At 33.4% G+C, this 12,242-nt stretch overlaps 1 protein-coding gene across 2 annotated transcripts in view; it reads left to right on the forward strand.

Annotated features, from left to right (window-relative positions):
* The window catches only part of LOC131843093 (paired box protein Pax-5), a 130,574-nt gene that overhangs the window by 104,125 nt on the left and 14,207 nt on the right, over positions 1-12,242 (forward strand). For both annotated transcript variants that reach the window (XM_059191687.1, XM_059191688.1), the window contains 2 exons: positions 8,969-9,074; positions 9,494-9,671. In XM_059191687.1, the coding sequence (XP_059047670.1) occupies positions 8,969-9,074; positions 9,494-9,671 (284 nt within the window). The remainder of the gene's footprint in view (positions 1-8,968; positions 9,075-9,493; positions 9,672-12,242) is intronic.

Below are 12,242 nucleotides of genomic sequence, written 5' to 3' on the forward strand. Positions count from 1 at the left end.
CAATCACTCATACCTATGAATATAAATGTTTCCGCTGTGCGAGGAATCGAACCCGCGACCACGGAAATAAAGGCGGTGTGCTAAACCACTAGACCACCGAGGCTGTCATCATCATAAATGATTTCTAATAAAATATTTTCTAATAATCAATCTCAAAAATTAATCAACCGATTTTCATAACGTTTTCCTCCATCGATAGAATGTTTTAAGGTTTAATTCATTAATGTTTCGTGTAAATTAATTGAAATAACCGTGCGAAGCCGGGATGCATCTCCAGTAATAAAAACAATGAATATTACAATAGTTACTCAATCAAAATAAGTCTCAAACATTGAAATTTCACCCCATGCACTTTGAAGTGCGCCCGGGGTCCATTATTGGGCAATAAACCAGGGTTATCGGTGTCGATAAACAGCAGCTGGGGGGTTGAAATCGCATTACCTTGCTCTATTTGGTAATGGATACGCTTTTTTTTTATTGTAACGCCTTGTTACAATAAAAAAAATGCGTATAGAAAAGCTACAATGTACTACGAAGTTACTTCTATTCTTTGTAAATTTGTAACTTCGCCTTTTAGGAATAAGCTGATGTACTCGGTGTTCTTGCGGTCAGCACACCGCCTTACTTCCGACGGTCGCGGGTTCGATTCCTCGCAAGGTGTAGATATTTGTATTCATCAGTATGATTTTTATACCTTCACCTTCATCGAATAAACGGATGTCCTCGGTGATCTAGCGGTTTAACAGACCGCCTTACTTCCGACGGTCGCGGGTTCGATTCCTCGCACGGAATAAATATTTGTATTTATGGGTATGATTGTTTATATGAAATACATTTTTTCAATACAATTACAATCTTTTATACAATTTTTGTGTAGTTGTGCTTCTGAAATTTACATTAGCTGTATGTACGTTATATATTTATTTACAATTTATTTATATCAGTTGTTTAATGTTCATAACAATAGATGATGCTGTGTGAATTGTCCTATGTAATTGTTATTATTAGCTAGCTGGTTATCATTACATAGTATAAAACAAAGTCGCTGTCGCTGTCTGTCCGTCCCTATGTATGCTTAAATCTTTAAAACTACGCAACGGATTTTGAAGCGGTTTTTAATAGATAGTGTTTTTCAAGCGGAAGGTTTATATGTATAATACATGTACACCCGGGCAAAGCCGGGGCGAGTAGCTAGTGATTAATATACTTTTGCCTAAGTAGACTTTGTGCAAAGTGTTATTCTTAGATCTCCGGAATGACAACAAATGATAACACGAGCTTCACATGATGTCACAGCAAACACAACGTGATAACGTGATGATGGTCATGTATAGACCGTTGCCACTTACCATCAGAACAGGCAGCTGTTTATTCAATGGTAATTCCAGTTACATAGAAATAAACAGAAGAATAGAAATCAGATTGAATTTTTTTTTATAATAGGATTGGAAATGTTTTAATGTTGATTAAAAAATCATAACAATCGGTCAAGCATTAGCAAAAGATGTAACAATGATTAAGATGCAATTAATAAGATAATAATCTTAGAGGTAGACAGAGAGAACAACATCTGTTATCTCTTACTTGTCTCTACCAATATGTAACAATGAAAACAAACATTCAAGTCAACAATCTTAGAGGTAGACAGAGAGAACAACATCTTACATCTTACTTGTCCAACCGATATTAAAAATCAATTGGTAATAAATTTCAAAATTCTCTCCAAGAGTCAATTTTAAAGTAATTCCGCAGATATAGAATGCGATCCGTGGCGATTCCGACACGTGGCCGACACGTGATCGCCACGTGCCGGTAACGCGACGCGGAAGGGACGAGTGCGGCCGCATTACGACTAAATGGAAATGTATTTGAGTGGAAGTGAGAAGTTGGTAAGAGTGTTTGGCTGAGTTTGCGAAGTTAGGGGGATTTGTGTTAAGAAAATCCACTTCATAAGTTAGCAAATAGTAAAGGTGTATATATAGGTACTAATGTCTTATTAATATTATAAACACGAAAGTTTATGAGTATAGTTGGATGTTTGTTTTATTTTTATACTACTATAGTGGCAAACAAGCTTAGATGGACCATCTGATGGTAAATGGTTACCGCAGCCTATGGACGCCTGAAACATCAGGGGTGTCACGTACACGTTACCGACCCTTAAGAAACCTTAATATACCCTTCTTGCTGTAGTCTCGTAAACTAACGAACGGATTTTAATGAAACTTTGCAGTAATATAGGTTATAATTTAAAAAGATACTATACAAATTGAGCGAAATATAATGATAAATGTTAAATAAGTGAGATGCAGACGAAGTTGCGCGTAACAGCTAGTTATAAATAATAATAATCCAAAAGAATTCACACAGTGTTATCGATTACCGAGCTATGTAGAGCTTGTGTTATCGGTACTAGACAACTGATAATAATACATACATACATTTTTGTGTAAATGCATAGAATAGAATAGAAAATCATTTATTCAAATAAACTTAATTTAAGCACTTTTGAATAGTCATAACAATTTTTTTTTATCTACCGCTCATTCGGAAAGCTGTCTCATCACAAGAAGAATGAGCAAGAAACTTGTGTTTTGCTCTTTTAAATAATCCTTGTAAGTTTACATTTACAAGTCGAAACGTGTGAATACAAACTACCAACCAGCACAAATTTTTGGGTCAAATATAAATATACAATAAGATTGAATCAGTCGTAGTGATATGAGCAGACCAGTCCCTACAAGCAGCACCCGTACACGAGTATGACGGATGAGCCAGCCATCACTGCGCTCGACCATATTTTAGGGAGCCCAATGACTCGGCCCACCACGCCGCCACAAGTCTGGACATTTTAGTGAGCAAGACTACTCATTCCACTCGACCACGTCACGGCTACTTAAAATTACTATATGGTAGTTACAGTATTCGCACTTTACATGAGGATGCATGCGGCAATCAATACAAAAGCCGCTACGCTATCATATATCAAGAAAGCAGTATGAAAAACAAATTATAACGTTGTCCGCAAATAAACTTATTCATAATCGTATAGTACAGCTGTCTCCAACGTTTTACAAATCAAAGGTCAAAAATTTTTTTCTGTACAGCGGACCGCACCATAGTATTTTTATAAGGATCTTTCTATTTTATATTAAAAGTATTTTTTAATATTTAATTGTTGTCGTTACTGAGGAAATAGCCCTACGCTATTCTGTTAGCGGTCCGCAGAATACCCATCGGCGGGCCGCGGGTTGTAGACCTTTGGTATAGAAAATACCCAGACCTGTACAAACAATCATACTCATATATCTTATTGATTATTTAACTGAGACTTGGAGAAAGATATCATCACGAATAATTATAAAGAAAATAAGCAAAATCGAATCCAATCGAATGAAGAAGAAGTTTCTTGCTCATTTTTCTTGTGATGAGTCTGCATTCCGAATGAGCAGTAGAATCTAAAAACTGGACTATTCAAAAGTACTTATATTAAGTTTATTTGAATAAAGATTATTTCTATTTCTATTTCTGTATTTCAAAACCACTTAATTTAAGACATACAATATGAAAATAAAGCATTATGTATATTATTAAACGGATCTTAACTCGAATAATTTTATAGCACATAAAGGTATTTACTATTTTATTTTATTTGCCATAATATTATTCATAATAAGACCCGGATATAATATATATAATGTACCTTATATTTAATCGAATTAGGTGTTATTTTACGGAAGTCCATTTCACTACTTAATGGATGTATAATATTTTGTTGAATTCGTGTGTGAGATCACAAATATTCAGTGTGGAAACTTGACTAGCGTTACGACGACGAACGGTCACGGTTGATCACCATTAGAGAAGGTCGTAACTCAAGTCAAGTTTCCATACCAAATATTTGTGATATCACACATGCTAATTGTAGAGGAATTAAACAAAATAATATAATTCCATCAAGTAGTGTAATGTACCTTAAAAACGAAGTTAAAAAAAAAAGTAAAGCAGATACCGAGACTTTGACAAAGTCGTCTGCGTGAGTATATCTGTCTATTCTTAATATTTCTGCTGCCAAGCTGCCGTTTTTTTATAATATATATCTAAGAAACGGATTAACCGCACTATGTGTGCGTGCGATTTAATGAATTATTTCCTAATGTATAATAACTAAGTTTCCGTGACATATCAAGTTTGTTTTTCTCCAATCTGTTGAAAAATAGTAGAGTTAATTGCATATAGTGGTCCCACTGAAAATCATCGCGAATTACTTGCTTTAATAATTCAAAATGCAATACGGAATATAAATAAAATGTCTTTTATTTATATTCCGTAGAAGTATAAATACTTCTTTTTATTATAAAAAAATACACGTTAATTTTTTGACAACGTTACAAACTCGCAGTCGTAGCTAGTAGGTACATAATAAAAAAATATAAAACCCACACTAATAAAACGAGAAAACCCGCAGTTGGTTTGTAAAAAAAAGAAATAATGCGGAGTTGCAAACAACCAAGACATTTTTAATCGAGGACCCGCCGCCGGGTAATTGAAGCTATAACTCTGGCAACCCCACTTTGACATTTGATTTTTTTTCGCCTGGCAAACTGAATAATTTGTCGCGTAAGATAATTCCGAGGGGAAAATGTGTTGACGCGCGAATAACGTAATCTCTCATCTTGTAATATGCATTTATTTAGTCGCAACATGAAATATGCATAAACATGATTGGAAAATATCAGATAATTTCAGCAGATACCAAAAAAATATATATAATTGAAATCTGTACAAATCAATAAAGTAATTATCTATATATCCATACATATAATTGTAATATTGAAATAACCGTTTTTTACTACATGCATATATACGGTACATACACCAAAATAACATTTTTTACAATTTTTGTCTGTATGTCTGTCTGTATGTTTGTTCCGGCTAATCTCTGAAATGGCTAAACCAATTTTGACGGGACTTTTACTGGCTGATAGCTGATGTAATAAGGAGTAACTTAGGCTACTTTTATGCTAAATATTATTTGAGTTTACTCATTACAAAGAAATATATTTGCAAAACATTAAATCTTACCTTTTCAAACAATAATTTTATTTTATTCCCAACTCAAACATAAAAACATGGCGCCAGTGATAAATCTGTTGAACTTCCACAATAGGCCACTTGCAATTCAAAGAAAGAGTAATAAAATTATAGGGATGAAACATGAACGCTGGCTACCCTTCCGGATGTTATAACCTAACTTATGACTACCCCTATTTCGGAAATATAACTCTGCAATTGAATATTTTTGCAATTTTCGCAAGGGTTGTATTAGTAGCGGATCAGAGATGTTTGCAGCGGCGCGGGTAGATGGATTTCAAGCCATAATGCGCAAAAGAGCTGAAAAAAATCACTGATGTCTAGAATTCGAAGGACCATAAACAGCATCCTAACTGTTGCGAATATATAGATCGTCTCTAGAGGCATTGGATATCGTTGCATTGTGGACCCAGTGCTTCTGGACGTGGACACAGATATATGAATTAAGTGTATATCTGTATCTGCATATTATACGTTACTAACATAGTTTTATAAGTTGTTTACTTTTATTTATTTTAATTCGGACTGAATTCGGATTGAAGCAAAATCCGCACAATTTCGTAAAAATCCGTAAGGATACGGTTAGTATGTTTTAATTCGGATTACATCCGTATTGGATGTAATCCGAATTAAAAAAAAAAATAAATAAATAAAATTACGGCTTTGTGGTTATGTTACATACTAACCGTATCCTTTAGATTTACATGCGTGAGTTACAAAGTTTTACGAAAATGCGCGGATTTTGCTTCGCGCGTTATTATCATTAGGTACATAGTGTAAAACAAAGTCGCTGTCGCTGTCTGTCCGTCTCTATGTATGCTTAAATCTTTAAAACTACGCAACGGATTTTGAAGCGGTTTTAATAGATAGTGTGATTCAAGAGGAAGGTTTATATGTATAATACATGTACACCCGTGCAAAGCCGGGGTGGGTAGCTAGTAATATAATAATAGCTCAAACGCAAGTTATGACCAAATTGCTTGTATTAAGTTTATTTAAATAAAAATATATATTACCTTTTCCCTTTTTCTATATAATTATTCGCTATTGAATATGTGTCGTTATTTTTTTTTATAATTAATTTTATTTTAATGATGACAACGGAATGTTGGAGTAGTCTGGGTTAACAGCATACGCTATTTCAGCCACCAAACAGATTGCTTTGTAAACTGTATTTAGATTGTAGGGCAGTGTAATTGACGGCCTCGGTGGTCTAGTGATTTAGCACACCGCTTTACTTCCGATGGTCGCAGGTTCAATTCCTCGCACGGTGCGAACATTTGTATTCATGAGTATGGTTGTTTGTATCGGCCTGGGTGTTTTCTATATATATTATTTATGCATTTATAAAAATATATATATATCTAAGTATTTATATCAGTTGTCTAGTACCTTTAACACAAGCTCTGCTTAGCTTGGGAGTAGATGGCGATGTGTTAAGTGTCCAGGGTTATTTATTTATTTAAATTATATTAATACATTAAAGAGTTATAACATCTTAGTATTCTAGAATGAAAACACAATATATCGACGATGTTTACCATTTACCGTCAGATGGACCGTAAGTTTATTTGCCACTGCAATTACATAAAAAACATATCTATTTTTAAGATTAATTTATAAACATCCAAAGCACATTTAGTAGTTAATAATATGCGAGAAGTACAAAAAAATACATCTAATATCATCAATCAAAACATTCCCCTCCGAAGTGATGACTCTATTACGTGCAATCTGACCTCCTTGATAAGTTTGCAAAACAATTTTTGCATATGTCAACCGGCTGGATACTGGCAATAATTCAGAGCCCGCCATTTTAGCCGCCATTATCCATCATGGCGGGAATGAACTGTCAACTCGGGTGCCCGTGGAAATAGCCGCGAAACAAAATAATGTCATGGCGCTTGCATGCACATGTTTTACCTTTATTTGGTTCATGATTTTCTTTTTTAAAGCGAGTTTATATAAATACATCTCTTCATTAAATTGAATCTTAACAATCATATATTCTTATGTCTATATTTATTAGTGGTCAATATTCAACCATGTTCAAATATATAATTAAAATTATTTATAATTTTAATTATAAATTTGAACATTGTTAAGGTTTTATTGTCAAAGACTACTTCTATAAGTACAGGCACTGGCAGTAAACAAAAGAGTATATAGCCGTATGTGTCAAATACAGTAATAGTGTGTGTATTTTTTTTTGGTGAATTGATGTTTTATTATACATAATTAAAAAAAAAATTGGAATTTGCACTCCTTCTCTATACAAACTATAAGTTTGCGAAATTTCATATTCTTCCATCCGCGCACTATTCATAAAAAGATGTACAAAGTTTTTGCGTCATGTATTAATATAATATATATGTATGTTATATCAAAAAGGTTTTACATTTGCCCTACATAGATTTAAAGATTTAAAAAAAAAACAAGTTAAAAATATCACAAAATACATTGCCACTGTCGTTCGTTCATTCGTTCCCTTTTCTGTGGTCTAGAAATTTATATCTATACCTTATGATTTTGAATATCTGAGTTTTCAAATCATTATTACCTGCAGTTTTTTTTACGCATGGAATGATGCACCCGCCTGCGCTAACGATTTACACGGGACATCAGTGGAGAATGATAAAATGAGCATGAAGCCAGGACAGCTAGCTCATATGGCAAATGGCCATTTACCATGATGATTTCCACGCGGTCCCCCCAATGTACCCATTTTTTATTTAAAAGCGCAACACACAAGTTTCTTGCTCATTCTCGAGTCTGTATTCCGAATGAGCGGTAGAATCAAAAAACTTGACTATTCAAAAATGCTTATAGTTATTAAGTTTATTTGAATAAAGATTATTTCTATTTCTATTGCTAGTCCACATTACTACCTTCCCCCAGCTTGCAAAGTTAGCTAGCTATATAGGGTAGCTTGGGTAGATATAGCTACCCAAGCTGATCTTGTATAAATTTTGAGTCTAGTAAATGTGATATATGACAATATATTAAAATTAGAAGCGGAATAAAAAAAAGTCAAATTCATAATTATAGTAAAAGCAATTTGCCATAAGGCAAACCGCGCACGCGTCCACTTTTTTGTCGCCGACTTACAAACAACGCATTTCGGAAGCGTGGCAAATTCCTGCCACCGCTCGCGTTATTGAGAAAGGATGTAGAGGCACGTGCCCCATGATTTACTGTACCGTCTGTATACTCGCGGTATGCATTCAGACCGCAACTTTTTATTGATGTGTGTAGTTATACTTTTTGGGGGATCGGTAATGGAATATTCATGTCATTGTACATAATTACGATAATATTAAGTCCTGCTAATGGTGAAAATTGTTATTATACTTAATTTATTCAAGGATCGACAAGATTGCTTCTATATGTATTTTTAATATGATTTTCAAGCAAAATACATCTTACAAAATAAGCTGCTTGTCAGTTAAAATTAATGTAACAGAGATCAAAACTCCTATGATTGCCCGCACACTGCAGTGTGGGTGTGGACTCAAATATTTGTGCTCTCACAATAAATTTTCGCTAATTGTAGCGGAATTTAAATAAATACTTTAGATACATTAATTAAGTGAAATGGACTTCCGGTATGAATTGATTTAGAAAACAGATTCATCAGAAGAAGAAGCCTTCCGAAATTAACCCTCTTATATATCTCGTGTGCATCGCGATGGTTGACTGGTAGATAATGCCTGATGGCATTAAATTCACCATGTGTATACATGCCATCAGGCATTAAGTCGGCTATGTGCATATATGCCATCAGGCATTAAATTCGTCATATATACACACGGCGGACTTAATGTCTGATGGCATTTCATGTGCAAAATGATAAATAATTAAAATTTGTTCATAGGATCGTGAGGAACAAAGCAGCAGAGAAGGCGAAGCATGCTCACAATCAGCAGCAACAGCAACAACAGGAGCAGGAGATCAGCTCGGCGCAAGGCAGCGTCGTCTCTGTTAGTACCAAGACAATATTATTACTAAAGCCAATATTTTTTTTTCGTTTTGTTTATATTGTATTTTTTACATTGCACTGAATAAAATATTTTACTTTCTTTCTTTCTTTCTATATCTATATATCAGTTGTCTCGTACCTTTAACAACTTCTGCTTTGCTTGGGACTAGATGGCAGCATGTGAATTATCCAGGGATATTTTGCAATAGAGTACTATATTAAAGTAGTCTATTGCTATAAAAAATAAAATTTATTTTATTTTTGCTGATTTATTTCTATATAATTAGCATTAATTTGATTATATTTAGCGCTTTTCTATTATATAAACGTTCTGTTTACTATACGAACACTTGTGATTTTTTTATATTTTCCTATATCTGTAAGTATGCGGAAGACCTTATCAGTAATTTCGATTACCAGGTGATAACACATGCCGGCAACGCGCCGGGTACAACGGCGGTGCTGTCCCCAACCACGGAGCAGCATGTCACGAACACCGGCAGCTATAGCATCAATGGTATCCTCGGAATCGAGCAGGTCGATGGTCTGCACAATGGTAACGCGACGGGCTTGAAGAGGAAGAGGCACGAAGACCAAGGTTTGTGACAGAATCAAATCAAAATTCTTTATTCATGTGGATTTAATATCGTTACACTACACTTGCCATCATAGTCTAGTCAAATCTATAGTTAGTTCGGACAAAAATAAAGATTTACTATATATATTGACATATAATCAATCTTTATTCATGTAGATCTAATATCAGACACTTGCGATTAGTCAGATCTATAGTTAGTTTGGACAAGAATAAAGGTGTACTATATACGTATATAGTTATACGATAGAAGTTGTCATGTCTTAACTATGAATATTGGATTAACAATTAGTTTTCTAATGTTGTGTGTTTTTACTCCGTAAACGAGTTTTTAAATTAATAATAATGTAATAATAATAATATGTATTTATAATTCTCTGATGACAATTGATTTAATAATTAAATAATATTTAAAATTTATATATTTTGCATTAATGAGGCAAAACATAATGGGACATTATATTACAATAACAACCAATGTAAACCTATGTTTAGTGCAAATAAATTTGATTTGATTTGATTTGATTTGAATGTTCCATAACTTTCATTTTACTTTCATAAGTCTTGACATTACTGATAATAATAAAAACAATTTAAAAGAATTAGCGAAATCGGCCCGGTGGCGATGCTGTGACTAAGGGAAATAGGGATATATATATCGTTATTTCCCTTGGTATACATATATAAATAAATTCCTACTTTAAAGAAAATTACGGGGTTGAAGGTATAGCTATTGTAATTTTTAGGGTACGAACTGTCATTTCAATGTGAGTTGTTAGAAAATTATATTCATAAAAAAAGCACATACTATAAACCATTTTGTACCTCGACATGTAGAATTCTTTCATTGTAATGAATATAGAGGAAGCCACAGGTAAAAACAAGTTTTTTTTAACAGTTAGTAACAATAAGTTTGTCTTGTAAAACTTTCAGCACTACTTAACCATTATCACAGTTAATTGCTTCATAAAATTAAACTTGGGCCCCTTAATCCTTTAGTCCTGAGTACGTCCCGTCGGGGCCTAGTTCGACAAACTCTTTCTATGTAGACAGTGTTAAGAAAACTTGTAAGTAATGGTACAGTACTTGAGGGGGCCCTGTAGAGACGACCGTGCCCCTAAAATTGTCTAGTGATGTGAAATGTCTATAAATTTATCGATAAATAATTCTAAAGTATCCGTAAGGCAGGAGTTGGCCTTCAGCTAATTTATAAATTCTTTCGCGGGTTTGGATTACATTCTACGTTCACCCAGTGAAGCTGTAAAAGCATTAGAAAAATAGAAAAAAAAACTAATTCGTAATAATTCGTAGTTAAGACATTAAATGCTCTCGATATTGTCAAGATGAAGAAAAAAGAAAAAAGTTGATGAAAAAAGATGAAATATAAAAATCAATATTTAAAAGATTTCGTGTTTATTTTTTCTTACTGAATAATAAAAAAGAAATCAATTTTAAATTATAGTTCACTTGTATATACCTCAAGAATTTCATCCACTATCGAGTTTTAAATATACATCATAAAAATAATAATAATATATAAACAAACTGTACTCCCGATATATTTTTCAATTACCAATTTGAAGTACTTCGAAATTATCGATATCCACAAAATTGTAGTTGCCCATCCCTACACCATCAAGCGGCTGCCCAGTGTGCGGAACCACCAAGATTTACTGAGCTATTAAATTTACTGCACTAACTCTCGCTTTATTATTATAACTTTTCGAAAATTCCACTTTTCGTTCCCTAATTTGGAGCCATCCAGCCTTTTGTTTATTCATCTGTGACGTTTATTCATATTATATGTACACACGCTACTATTAGTATCGATTGCTATTCGACAAAATATATATAAATAATCGTTAATCAAATAAAAATAATAAAAGAACTAATTTAGGTATCAGATCCATCAGAAGAACGCTTCCAAAATTAACCCTCTTATATATACCGTGGCAAAGCGACGGTTGACTGGTAGAGAATGCCATCAGGTATTAAGTCCACCATGTGTATACATGCCATCAGGCATTAAGTCCGCAATAGACATGGCAGACTTAATGACTGCGATTCAGTTGCTCAAATCTGTTATGCGCTACAAAGAATCGCTAGTCTACAATTTTTAGTTGCTCGAATACCAGCGATTGCAATGCGTAGGAACTACAAATTGCGATGCGATGTAAGTCGATAGAATCATTAGCAGTCAGCGACATCCCTGACTAAATCATCATATGTTAGTGTCACAACCAAAGCTTAAACCTTTTTAAATCAGTGCTTATATGAAAATTATCTACGTAACTAATTGACAATTTTTTTATACATTATCGTGAGAGGTTTGTTTTTTGAAATTTTACCTACAATCAAGCTAAAATTAAGGTTTGTACATACGAAATTTCCTAATTTTCCTATACAATAACTACAAATATGATTATAAAAATTAGAGAGTACCAACCTACAAAAAATATAAATTTGGCAGGAATTTACTTTATATATGAGAAGTTAATATCAAGTTTTATATTGTTTACGCAATTTTAATATTTTTAAAAATAAAAATAATGCTATCTCATTTACACACTAGTG

Source organism: Achroia grisella, unplaced genomic scaffold (genome assembly GCF_030625045.1).
Source record: "Achroia grisella isolate CSIRO2021 unplaced genomic scaffold, CSIRO_AGI_Agris_v1 utg2786, whole genome shotgun sequence".
In the NCBI taxonomy this organism is placed as follows: Eukaryota; Metazoa; Arthropoda; class Insecta; order Lepidoptera; family Pyralidae; genus Achroia; species Achroia grisella.